The sequence below is a fragment of the Pteropus alecto genome, unplaced genomic scaffold (assembly GCF_000325575.1).
Source record: "Pteropus alecto unplaced genomic scaffold, ASM32557v1 scaffold103, whole genome shotgun sequence".
In the NCBI taxonomy this organism is placed as follows: domain Eukaryota; kingdom Metazoa; phylum Chordata; class Mammalia; order Chiroptera; family Pteropodidae; genus Pteropus; species Pteropus alecto.
In genome coordinates, this window is record NW_006436288.1 from 11,804,173 (window position 1) to 11,817,907 (window position 13,735).

The window sequence follows — 13,735 nt, forward strand, 5'->3', positions numbered from 1 at the left end:
ATGTTTTGAAAAGCCACTGAGGACAGATGGAGGGACTTAGAGAGGGCGTGGTATAGCTTTGGACTATGAGAAGGATTATTGAGTTTATTTGCAGTCATATATGGAAGCTACTTGAGAATTTTGATCAGATGTGTATTGTATATTTAATTTTATAACAGATATTCATTAAGCACCTACCCTATGCCTGATACTATTTAGATGCTATGGAGATTACATCTTATATTCTTTATGATTGCTTTAAAGTTTTAAAAAGATTGTTTTGGCTGCTGTATTGGAGGAAGGGCAGATTCAAAGAGGCAAAGATGTTATCATCATAGTGTGTTGAGAAATGATCGTGGTGTGGACGGGAGAAATAGTGGCGGAGGTATTGACAGGTGCTCAGATTCTGGTTCATGGGATGGAGATAATAGGAGGTTTAAGTAAGTAAAAAAAAAATAAGCCAATATTTGTAAAGAATTTAGAGTCTGGTACACAGTCATATTATTTAAGAGTTTGTTAAATCAAAAGAAATGAAGATCCAGTTAATAGGATTTTCTGAGGTATTGCATGTGGATTGTGAGGGAAAAAATGAGAGAAATTAAAAATGATTTCAAGATTTTTTTTGTTCGAGCAACTGGAAGTTTGGTAGATGAAAATGAAGAGTTTGACACTGGCCATGTTACCGTTTAGATGCCTTTCAGACATCCATGTAAGGACCTTAATAGGTAGATATATAAATCTGGGGATCGACCAAGGCAGAATTGGAGCTATAAGTTAAAAAGATGTACATAGATAATATTTAAGGTTATAGAATTAATTAAGATTAATTGGAGATTGGACAAGTTAAAGAAGAAGTCTGATTCCCAGGGAACTCTTATATTGCGAAGTTGGGGCAATGACAATAAGCCAACAAAACAGACAGAAAGAGTAGATAGGAGGAGAACCAAATAAAGTGTTCCAAGGGGCAGTGGATTTGCCATTATGATGGCAGCAACAGGGGCCTCGTAGTTTTTGAAATCTTCTCAGATTTTCTTAAAAATTAGACTAAGATAGTTAAAGAAAAATGTCTATAAACATTCTTTTCAACAACAACAACAACAACAACAAAAAGATGACAGCTGTCTACATGAATTTTCAAGCACAAGCTGATAGAGCTGAACTCGGACAGCAATAAGATGTGCGTGTCTGTCACACCTGTGCTGGAGTAATGGAGGTGAACATAAAGGGGATTTAGGATGGTCCCAAGAGCCTAGGGACCCAGACATTGCCACCCCAAAAGGAACAGTTCCCAATCAGAGTAGAGGGCTTGGAAGATAGACCCGAGGACAACAGCAGAAACTGAGCCCTGTGAGTCCTCATTTCCTTTGTAAATACCTAGAGAAAGCACTCCTCTTAAAGTACAGAGATGCATGGTGAGGGAAAATGGTAGAGAGCAGTATAAGGCACTGAAGGAAGGAGAATGTGCAGACACTGTTAGGGGAGGGGTTCAGAAAAAGCAGACGTTAGAAACTATAGAGAAGTGGCTACCCTAATATAATGACAGAAGAGGGATCCCTAGAACTGTGAAGCTAGGAATGTTGTTCAAGCCCATTTCACTCCTTATTCAGAAACTTCTTACTAAAAGTAAACTGGAACAGGGGTAAGATAAAAGGATAGGGGTGCAACTGTGTACCAAGATAGAAGTATTTGAAGATTAGAATAAATTAGAGCGTTCAGAAATGAGAAAACACAACAGTTATATAAAAAGAGATAGCTGACAGACACAAAAAGAATAAGAAATAAAGTAAGAGAAAACCTTCCAAAATGAGGACAAAGCTTGAAAGAATGAAAGACTGAATATAATACTATAGAAAAAAGAAAAAAATAAAAAATTTCAAAGAATGAAAGGATTTAAGAGAAAGAATGTTATAGAAAACAAACAAAACTGATCCAATATGTGTATAAATGGAGTCCCTGAAAAAGAAAACCAAAGATGCGAAGCAGAACTGTATGAAAAATATAATTCGATAAGCTTTCAGGAAATAAAGAAGACTAGGGCTTTATAATTTAAAAGTGCTCACGTGTACATGGGAAAATAGACGCCAGAGGGCCAATCATAAAACATATTCTAATAATTTTAAAGAACATCTCAGAAATCTAGAAATACGATGATTTCGCTTTTTGATTTAACCAGGACAGTCATATTTATGCATATTATCCTAGTGTAATTATTAATAGTAACTGTTTTTACTCTCAAAAGTGGCACAATTTGGAACATAAATTATATAGTCAACTTAAATATAAAGTAGAGAAAATTAGATCCATGTCAGACTTAAAAAACACACCTTATGACAAAAAATAATGTAATATAATTAGGGTTCTCAAGGAAAGAAAATATGAATCCAGGATTTATATACAGCTAACTTATTTTTAATTTTAAAAACTGCAAATGGCTCTCAACATTCAAAAACTTAGAGAATGTTGTTCTTATGGTCCTTTTATGAGGACTCTTTCAGACACCTCAGTGAATTCCAAGAAATGAAATAATAAAACCAGCATTCTCTGATCAAAATGAAACAAAATTAGGAATAAGTAAGAAAATCAAGAAATGAAAACACCATTCAGCTTAGAAATTAAAATGGCAACATATTTTTTCTTGTACCTTTTTTTTTTGTATTGAGATAAAATTCACATAATGTAAAATTCACATTTAAACCATGTTAAAGTGTACAATTCAGTGGTTTTTTAGTATATTCACAATATTGTTGAACCAGCACTATCTCATCTAATCATTAGGATTTAATGCCAGACATTTTTATCACTTAAAGAAGAAACCCCTATATATATATTAATCAGTTACTCCCTATTTCTCTCTTTCCTAGCACCTAGCAACTGCTAACCTATTTTCTGTCTCTGGATTTGCCTTTTTTGGATATTTCATTTAGAATGGAATCATGTAACATGTGGCCTTTTGCATCTGGCTACTTCCACTTAGCATAATGTTTTCAAGAATCGTCCATGTTGTAGCATTCTTTTGATGGTTAAATGATATTCTACTGTATGAATAATGTTGCATTTTGTTTATCCATTTATTAGTTGATGAACATTTGCATTGTCTGTCTTTCTTGGCTATTATTAATAATACTGATATGAACATTCATGTAGAAGTTGTGTGAATGTATGTTTTTAGTGCTCTTGTACATATAACTAGGAGTGAAGTTACTGAGATATTTAGTAACTCTTGTTTAATTTTTTGAGGAAATGCCAAACTGTGTTGCGTAATGGATGTACAATTTTACATTTCCACCAAAAATGTGTAGGGGTTTCATTTTCTCCACCTCCTTGCCAGCACCTATTTTCTGTGTGTGTTTTTAAAATTTTATTATAGCCATCCTAATGGATGTGAGTGGTTTTGACCTGAATTTCCACAATGGCTAATGATATTGAACCGTTTGTATCTTTGGAGAAATATCTATTCAAGTTCTTTGCCCATTTTTAAGTTTGGTTATTTTTTTTACTGAGTTATGAGAGAGGTTTTTATATTCTGATTACTGGACCTTTATCAGTTAAGATTATTTGCAAATATTCAGTGGGTTGTCTTTTTGCTTTCTCAGTAGTGTCCTTTGATGGACAAAAGTTTTAAATTTGATGAAGTCCAGTTTATGTATTTTTTTTTTCCTTGCTGTGCTTATGGTGTCATCTTTTTAGAAACTGTTGCTTAATCCCAGGTTACACCTATTTTTCCTTCACTTTTTACATTAAGGGATTTGAGCCATTTTGAGTTAATTTATATATATCATGTGAAGTAGCATTCCAGATTTATCCTTTTGTTATTGAACTGTCTTGTCACTCTTGTCAAAAATCCATTGTGTATAGATGTATTAGGCTTATTTTGGGACTTTTGTTTCTATTTTCCTTTGAACTAAAGCTCTATCTTTATGCCAGTACCACACTGTTATGGTTACTATATCTTTCTGCTAAATTTTGAAGTTGGGACATGTAAGTCCTCCAACTTTGCTCTTCTTTTTCAAGATTGAACTATTCGTAATCCGTGCAATTCCATATGCATTTTAGGATCAGTTTATCTGTTTCCCACTGGAGAAATAGCGACTGGAATTTTGATAAGGATTGCATTGAATCTGTAGATAAATTTGGGGAATATTGGCATCTTAACATAGTAAGTCTAATCCATAGAATGTCTTTCCATTTACTAAGTCTCTACAGTGTTTTGTATTTTTTAGTGTAAAAGTTTTACACTTTGATAAAGTGTATTCCATAGTATTCTTTTTGATGCTATTGTGAATGGAATTGTTTTCCTTAATTTCATGTTTGGATTTTTGTTTGAAATGTATAGAAAGACAGCTGATTTTCGTGTGTTGACTTTGTATTTTATAACTTTGCTGAACTTATTTATTAGATCCAATCATGTTTTGTTGATTAGATCTAATAATTCTATAGTGTGTCTAATATGTAAATTATGTCTTCTGCAAATAAGGATAGTTTTATTTCTTCACTTCTAATCTAATAATTTCTGAGGATGCCTTTTATTTATTTTTCTTGCCTAATGCCCTTGCTAGAACTTCAGTATGATGTGAAATTAAAGTGGCAAGAGTGTATATCTTTGTCTTGTTCATGATATTAGGGGAAAAGCTTTTAGTCTTTTGCCTATAATATGATGTTAGCTATGGGTTTTCTACAAATGCCCTTTATCAGGTTTAGGATGTTTCTTTAATACAGTTTGTTGAGTATTTTTATCATGAAAATGTATTTGATTTTGTCATTCTTTTCCTACATACTGTGATGATCATATTTTTTTCCTTCATTATTCTAATATGGTATATTAAATGGATCACTTTTTGTACATTGAACTACTTTTGTATTCTTGAGGTAAATTTCACTTGGTCCTTTTAATATTCTATTGGATTCTGTTCATTGCAATTCTATATTCGTAAGTCACACTGGTATGGACTTTTCTTATCTTTGTCTGGCTTTGAAATAGTATAATGCTGGTTTCATAGGGTTAGTCAGGACATAGTGTCTCTTCTTCTACTTTTAGGAAAAGTACAAGAAGAATCAGTGTTAATCCTTTTTTAAACATTTGTTGGAATTTGTTAGAAGTCACCAGTTGATGCTGGGATTTCTTTAAGGCGTTTTGATTACTCATTCAATCACTTGTTATGGGTCTGTTTGATTTTCTGTTTATTCTTGAGCCAATTTTTGTAGCTTGCAATTTCTAGAAATTCATCCATTATAACCTGATTATCTAATTAGCTGTCATACAATTGTTCATAAAATTCTCATAATTCTTTTTATTTAAGTTCAGTAGTAAGTCTTTTCATCCTTCTTAATTTTAGTAATTTGAGTCTTTTCTTTTTTTTTAAATTTCTTGTCAATCTAGCTAAGGTTTGTTAATATTATTGGTTTATTAAAAGAATCAACTTTGGTTTGGTTTTCTCTGTTGTTTTCCTAGTCTCTTATTAAATATTTTTTCTAATATTTTTATTTCTTTAATTATGCTTGCTTTGGGTTGTTAGCATTTCCTTTTCCAGTTTCTTAAGGTGAAAGATTAGGTTACTTGAGATTTTTCTTTTTTTAATATACTCAGTTAATTTTCCTTGTAATTTCTTCTTTGACTTATTATTTAGGAGTATGTTTAATTTTCTCACATTTATGAATTTCCCAATTTCACACTATTATTTAAAATTTAATTCCTTTACTGTCAAAGACTATACTTTGTATGATTTCATTATTTTAAAATTGTTTGAGCTTTGTTTTGTGGCCTAACATACAGTCTATTCTGGAGAATGTTTGATGTCCACTTGAGAATAATGTATATTCTGGTGTTGCTGGGTGTAGTCTATAGGTATTTGTTAATTCTAGTTGGTTTATATGTTATTTAGTCTTCTATTTTTTTGTTTGCCAATCTTCCGTCTAGTGTTTCTGTTCATTATCGGAAAGCAGTAGTAACAAATGCAATACTAGTAGCAATAGGAATAATACCTTATTTGTCTTCATTAACAAGTATTTTATACACATGATCACTTTCAAGTTACTGTACATAAGTAAATTCAATCTTCAGTGTTACCAGACTGAAGATAACCATATTTTTCTTATCTTTTTATCCTCAAAGCTAGGCAGACTGTGGCACATAGTAATTGTTTAAATTAAATATAATGCTTACTGAGAAAATTCAGTATGAAATAATGGCATCTGGGAAAATTTTACATGATCAGTAACTGTAAATTTCACAGTACTTAGAGAGTTTACATTTTCTTCTTTGATTTATGTTGAATATTACGGAATATTTCTATATCATTTGTAAATTTTTGTGACGTGTATATTGACTATAATAGTCAAAATTTTAGTTCTAATATCTCAAATGATTATAGAAATCCATTATGTAATGAGAATTTCAACATAATCCAAGAAATATCTGTTGACAGCTACTGTGTTCTAAGGCACTATGAAAAGCACTAAATTACTGTTCCTTCTAGGTGAGGAGATGAGCCATTGATAATGTGTTCAATTTCAATGATAATAAAACGTCATAGAACATTTTGATCATTTATAAAATGTCTCTAAGTAAAGACCCTTTATATGAATTAATGCATTGTACTCTGTGTTCTTCTTTAATACTTTTAATGCACTAATACTTTTAACACTTTTAATATACCAATACTTTTCAACGATATATGTCATTATTCAGGACCATGGTTATTGAATGATCAAATATTATAATTGAAATGGTGCATATTCATCTTCAGTTACTAATTAGGTAAGAGTGGAATGCATTCTCAGTTTCATTTAGTTGATCTAGGGTACTTTGCCTAGCTTTAACCTAATTAACTCTAAAAAACTGTTGACCTTTTTTCATCTCAGTTTCTTTAATCCTAGACTGAAGAGATTACTTAGTAACCAGTATGGTCAAGAGAAAAAACAACAACAACAAAAAACCAGTGAATATTTGATTAGTTAAGTTTGAATAACTCTGGTTTTAGAAAAGTTTAACATATTTCTTTTTGGGTTTGTCAGGTTTTATATATTAATATGTGTTATTAATTTCTACAATGTATCACCATAATAACCTATTTTATATGAACTCCTCATATATCACTGGTTCCAATGTGGATATATGAATCCCAAGAACTGCCGAAGATGTCCCATTATGATAAAGAAATGTCAGAATACCTATTTCTATTTACTTTTTTTTGATGTTGAAAAGTAAGAAGAAGAAAGAAAAAAATATATAGTATTTAGCACGTGGATCTATGCTTTTGCCCTCTCTAGGTCCCTATATGAAGATTCACATATCATTTACAGAAATGGGAAAATGACTTTAAAAAGATTACTGCCATGAGCCATAGATTGATAATCATACCAATAAAAATCAGTGTTGTATTGAGTTCTCCTGGTGGTTCTTTATGTTTAGGCAGTTTGGGAAAATAGTAGTTTAGCTATAATAATATATGTTAAAGGACATACCAGAAAGAGAAATTAGATGCTGATAATGAAACAAGAACCTGTTGAGTCAATAAGGTATAATAAATGAAGGCAGTGGAAGAATAAGCAAGCATAGCAATAAACAGGCGAGAACTATTGGCATTTTTTTAATCCTAAATATAGTTGAAGTTTAATTTTCTCTCAAAGTCCATTGGAGTATTGGTGAAGTCATTCCTTGCAGTCATTCAGGATCTTAGATTAGCAGAGGCTGTATTGTGTGCAGCACTTGGCTTTCATTGTCTTCTTGGACATTGACGTCCAGTACATGAATAGGAGAAGAAAGGGAATGTGTGAAGAATTGTGTGGGAGATTTTTGTACTTTAAGCCTGAACTGGTGTACAAAACTTGTACCAAGCTGACATTCCTAAAATAAATCCCACTTGACTGAGGTGTATTATCTTATTTATATTCAGCTACATTCAGTTCACCGATATTTTGTTTAGAGTTTTAGTTTCTATGTTCATAAAAGACTGGTCCATAATTTTCTTCTCTTTAAATAATGTCTGTAGATTTTAGTTTAAGAGATATGATGTCCTAATGAAATACATGAAATATTCCCTTTTCTTATTCTTGGGAAGATTTTGCGTAAGATTTCTGTTACCTCTTTCTTAAATGTTTATTAAAATTCACCCGTTAAGTCATCTGGGCTTAGAGATACTTTGGTTGGAAGTTTTTTTGTGTTTATTTTTTAAATTAATATTGCTTCAATTTCTTTAACACATATAGGACCGTTCAGATTTTTAATTTTATCTTTCAGTTTTGGTAAATTGTATTTTTTCCTAGCAGTGATTTCATTTCATCTAAAACACATTTATTGATATAATATTTTGTGATATATAATCTCTTTTAGATATATATGTTATGTAATATCTTGAATTCGTGCATGGTGTTGGATATTTGTGGTTTTATTTTGTTTCATTATTTTTATCGTCTTACTACATTTCAGTTTTTTTCCTTTCTTTTGGAATATTTTTAAAAGATTCTTCTGTTACATGCCTATTTGATCTTTTTACTCTATTTCGTGTCTTCTTAAAGTTTTGTGGGTTTTTTTTTTTTTTTGGTATTTTCCATCTTTTTTTTTTCTTTTTGTTGTAGTCTCTGTTTTTTTCCCCCCACTATCTTTCGGTTCTCTAATGCAAATATATGCAGGAAATAGTCCTTTTTTTCCCCCTATTTTTGGGAAGATTTTGTTTAAGATTTCTGTTACTTCTTTCTTAAATGTTTATTAAAATTCACCTGTTAAATTATCTGGGCTTAGAGAATCCTTGGCTGGAAGTTTTTTTGTTTGTTTTTTAAATTAATTTTTATTGTGCTTCATCTACTGTGTCTCTCATCCTTTGAGTTGCTAATGGTACATCTTTCTCAGCTGTAGAATTTCTATTTTATGAATTCCAGTTCTCTAAATGAAAATCTCTATTCTATCCATATTCCCTATTTCTCTTTTTTTTTTTGAACATATTAATTATACATATTTTAAACTCTTTGATAACTAAATCACCTGAATCACCTATGGGCCTTTATCTGTCTTTTCTGTTTTCTTTGGTGTCATCTACTGTCATCTCTGATAATTTTGTATTGAAAGCTGTACATCGTTCTTGGAACATTTGAAAGACTCTATAGAATGTTAACATTCTCCAAAGAGTTCATCATTTCCTTAATCCAGTGGTTCTCTAACCTTCTTATGTATATAACTATTGGTATGTATTTGTAAACCAAAATTAATTTTAGACTGTAATAAAGAATAAAAAGCATTTATTTGAGCAAAAGGAGCTACAGACTGAGAGACACAAAATCAGGTAGCAAATTAAATTGTGTTCTCCCTAGACAAAGGGGAGGCCACTTTTTATAGTGAAAGTTCCCACTCAAGTTTCTAATTAGGTCCGTTTTATGAAAATGAGGTATCTAAATTTGCGCAATTCTGATTGGACAAGGCAGGTCTTATTGGTAGAAAGATGATACCAGGGTTTCCTTTGCAGTGGTTAACTCAGATGGCATAAACACAGGAAAACAAATGGGGAGTTGAGAGTTCAGTCTGAGATTCTTCCCAGGTATACAGTGTATGAGGAGCCGCTGTCAACTAATAGCCCCTAGGCTCTTATTATTCATAAAATGTTGGCCCTTGATTGACCATGTAGAGTCCATCTCAGCTGATAAATTTTTTCTCGGGGTTCACATCAAATGACTGTTTCTTCTTGGGGTCCACATACGTGTTACTGGAAAAGTAATAAAAAAAAAATGTAGAGCTATAGGCTTGTCGAAGTAACAAGGGCCTCTGTCTCTTCATCCAGGGCCAGAATTGCCAAATGACCCAAGGGATAACACCATCGCCTTGAGTGATCTCACCTCTCAGTGTGGTTTTCCTTTCTCAGTTATTGTTTCTATTTAATTTCTAATCAACACAGTCTTTCCTAATGCTTTTAGATAGAGTATTTTTTTTTTAAACAGCTTTTCTCTGTTTTCAGCTGCAGCATTGGTGTTTTCACAAACCACTCAATTATGTATGGTAGCAAAAGTCAATGGTTTATTATTTTGTAAACAAAAGAACAAGTCATGGTTTCATTTCTTTCTTTCTTTTTTTTCAGGAAAAACATAATGGAGAATTGGAAGACATGAGGAAAGCTGGTCATGAAGCCCTCAGCATTATTGTGGATGAATATAAGGTAGAGAATTGAGAGTCTGTTTTCTTTGTTCTTTTAAACTTCAGCAAACTTTATTTAAAAATTAATATGTAGGCATATGCAAACATGCACAAATTATAAAATTATAGTATATTCTTATTTAGGTATAGAATTTCTTTCAGTTGACCAATAAGTGTTCATTGAAAGCATACTTGGTAAATTACAGAGGTAATGCTAGATGCTGCTCTGAATTTGAGAAGTTATAGAATATTTGAGAATATAGGATTGGCAGCTGAAGTTTGAAAATTATATCACATCCCGTGATATAATTTTGATTTATTTTTATAAAAATGTTTTTCTACTCAATCTATCCTTTTGTTTCTTGCTGTATTTGCTCAGTATGACTTAGAGATATTTTCATGTCAGAATATATACTCACCCTCTTTTTGTCACTGTTCTATGTAGTATTCCACCATAATTTGTTTAAGTATACCTATATAGATAAGCATTTAGTTTCTTTTTGATTGATTATTATTATACTAAATTTTTGAAAAATTTTTCTACCACATGTGGAATATAGAAATTTTTTGTTGATTAAACTTTATCCCTAGACTTGATAGAAAGTAATGTAATTTTAGTTAGGTGGTAATTTAATGTCAGAAAGCTTCCAGTAGCACATCATTTGAATAAAAGTAGGAAAAAAAGTAGATCCAAAATTAATTTAAGTAAAAATCTCCCCCAACCCTAACATTAAGGTATTAAAATAGTCTGGTAAATATGTCTTGGGACATGAAAGGTCATTTGTGTGACTACACCCAATATAGAAATTGGTGCCATTGGTGAGAAGGTCATTAAAAAATATCTGTTTTTTATAGTTGTGATTATTGGCTCTTTTCATAACGTTGTGAATTTTTAGTTCTACTGATATAAACTAGCTTTACAGTTATTGAGTTAGGTGACAGTATAGGATCTATTTTGAACCATCTTCTTTTTATTCCTGAAACTAAGGTTAGGAAGAATTAAAATACTGAAATTTACATAATCATCCTTGAGTAGTATTAGGTGATATATTCTAAGATGAATTTGTATTTTACCTATTTTTATTTATACTTTCTATTTGTTTTATTTTTTAAAACAAATTTTGGCATATAATTTATTTTTTAATTTTAATTAATTAATTAATTTTTTATGGTGACATTGGTTAACGAAATCTAATAAGTTGCAGCTGTACACTTTAACAGTAAGGCACATATATATTTACACTGCGTGTTCACTTCCCATAGTTAGATTTCTTTCTGTCACCACATATTTGACCTCCTTTATAAATTTTAAATATAATGTTTTGAAAAGATATACATTGTGTGTGTGCTTATATGTGTTTCTGGACAGCTCAGTATTTGATATATTAAATCCTTTTTCTGTTCTAGCTCTATGTATTTCCTTTACTGAAAACATGTTTACTGTGTATTACTTTCAATATTGTCAACTATTATGGTTAAAACCATGTGTGAAAACTTTGCAAATATATTTTGCAAATTTCATTTTGAAGAAATTTGGTTGAGAGCTACTCATTTTACCACTTCTTTATCTAGTGTCATTATTTGATATTCATTTAAAAAGAGAGGATTTAAAAGGCATTAGGTATTATGATTTGTCTGAAAGGACTGGAAATCAAATCAAATACCCTGCAAAGTTATATTTCATTTGTCATATTATACGTATAGTCAGTTTTATGCAAACTACATAAATTCCTTTATAGCAGGGAACCTTAGTTTAAATACATTTCATATAGATTTCCATATTGATTTAGTGATGAGTGTCCCATTTTGCACAATATTACAGTACTCTGAGGAAGAATAACATCTAATATGTTAATTATCACATAAAATTTTATAACCCAGGTGTTCTGAAAGCATACTGAGAATCAACTTCATAGTAGTATGTGTAAAAAAATAAAGTAATTTAGATAGAGAAAATAGGCCGTGTTTTCCTGATAGATTAGATTTTTTTATAATTTAAGAGTTGATGACCTGTGTCCCATTATGGAACAAGAAAGAATTTTTTTCCCATTATAAATTCATGCATGAGAAGTTTATGTCATCATTATTTTATTATGCTTCTCTTTTTTAAGACAGCAACTTGCTTTTCATTAATATCTTTTAAAGCTTTATTTTGTTACGGTATATAAACATTTAGATGGATGATCCATTAATCATTAGGTAACTCAAAAATAGAACTTCTAATTACTATTGCTAACAGAAGTTGTGTGAATATTCTCTTTGCATTTATTCATTTCTTAATCAAGAAATATTATTGACATCCTTCTTTATGCCAGGGACTGTAGATACGGCACTGAACAGAATAGACAATAAAATAAATACCCCATACACACACCTGTGCATACACACATACTGGAAGTGTATGTGCATAAACAGGAAGTAAGGAACTTAAAACCGTAGCTTTCCTTGATGTTTTGGTTTTCAGGACTTCACACTTTTATTTCTTCTACCTGTACAGATTTTTCCTCAAATATGGAACTGGACTAGAGAAATCTACCTTCCTACCATCATTCTTAACTTCTAGAGATCTGACATATCCTGGACTAGATATGATCAATCATTTTTCCCCCTCCAAGTTGAGCCGAAACATTATTGAGGAGTCTGAAAAAAGATTTCATTAGAAAAGATAGTAAAACATACCACATAAAACAGAAATGACAAAAGCCTAAAAAACAATGTACAGGAAGATGCATTATTTGTGCATTAACCCCTGCTTTCAGATGTGTGAAGTAGACATTTTCCCCCCATTCTTCCTATTAAATGCCCCTAAAAAAAGAAGGAAAGAAAGAAAGAAAACCCTGGACATTACGTATGAAACAGATATATAAGACTTTGAAAGTTTGTCAGAAGAAGGCAGATTGGCTAGAGACCTTGGGATCCAAGTAAGTAACTACATGATCTGGATTCCTGGGTTTTCTTTTTGCTTCATTTGCCCTAGACTTGGTACTGGAGAAGTGAAAAATCCAGGCATACCAAATGGGCACAGACAACAAAGCCCAAGAAAAGCCTGTTCTCTCTACCCATCCAATAAGACTGAAAACTACTGGATAAAAACAATTCTACCACCAAACATAGTAGAATACACTGCAGCTCCACCCCCAGCCCTGCCAACATAGGCTAGTTAGAGAACCTAGGCTTTCATCCTCATCAGGCTGTAATGAGGTACTCTTCTTCTTCTCCACTGGGGCATTGTCAAAAGGGCTGACTGGAGATCCAGGACTTTAGGTCCCACTGGGCAGTAATCCCCTCCCCCTTGAGTGTCAGGTAGACTATATAGGAAACCTAAACTTCCACCCCACCCTGGAGTTGATGAGACACTTTCCCCTTTCCCTGTTGGCAAGATCTGAAGGAATATTTAATGGAGAGTCAGGACTTTCATTACTGCTCAGAAGTAATAAGGTGACTCCTCTGCAGTATCAGCGTAGGCCATTTAGGGAACAATAAGGTGGCACCCTCGCTCCTCCTAGCCAGAGTGATATCAATAACGTTCTAGTGGGATGCTGAAATGCCAACCACGTGTAACAATAGTGAGAAGGTCCTTGTTCTCTCTGCCCTGTGTGTCAGTAGACAATGAGTCAGGTACCTGGACCTCTGTACCTG

At 32.0% G+C, this 13,735-nt stretch overlaps 1 protein-coding gene across 1 annotated transcript in view; it reads left to right on the forward strand.

The window, feature by feature from the left end:
- Positions 1 to 13,735, forward strand: part of CCDC91 (coiled-coil domain containing 91) — a 281,509-nt gene that overhangs the window by 132,122 nt on the left and 135,652 nt on the right. Inside the window, exon 7 of the mRNA XM_015589963.2 lies at positions 10,041 to 10,118. Within this exon, the coding sequence (XP_015445449.1) occupies positions 10,041 to 10,118 (78 nt within the window). The remainder of the gene's footprint in view (positions 1 to 10,040; positions 10,119 to 13,735) is intronic.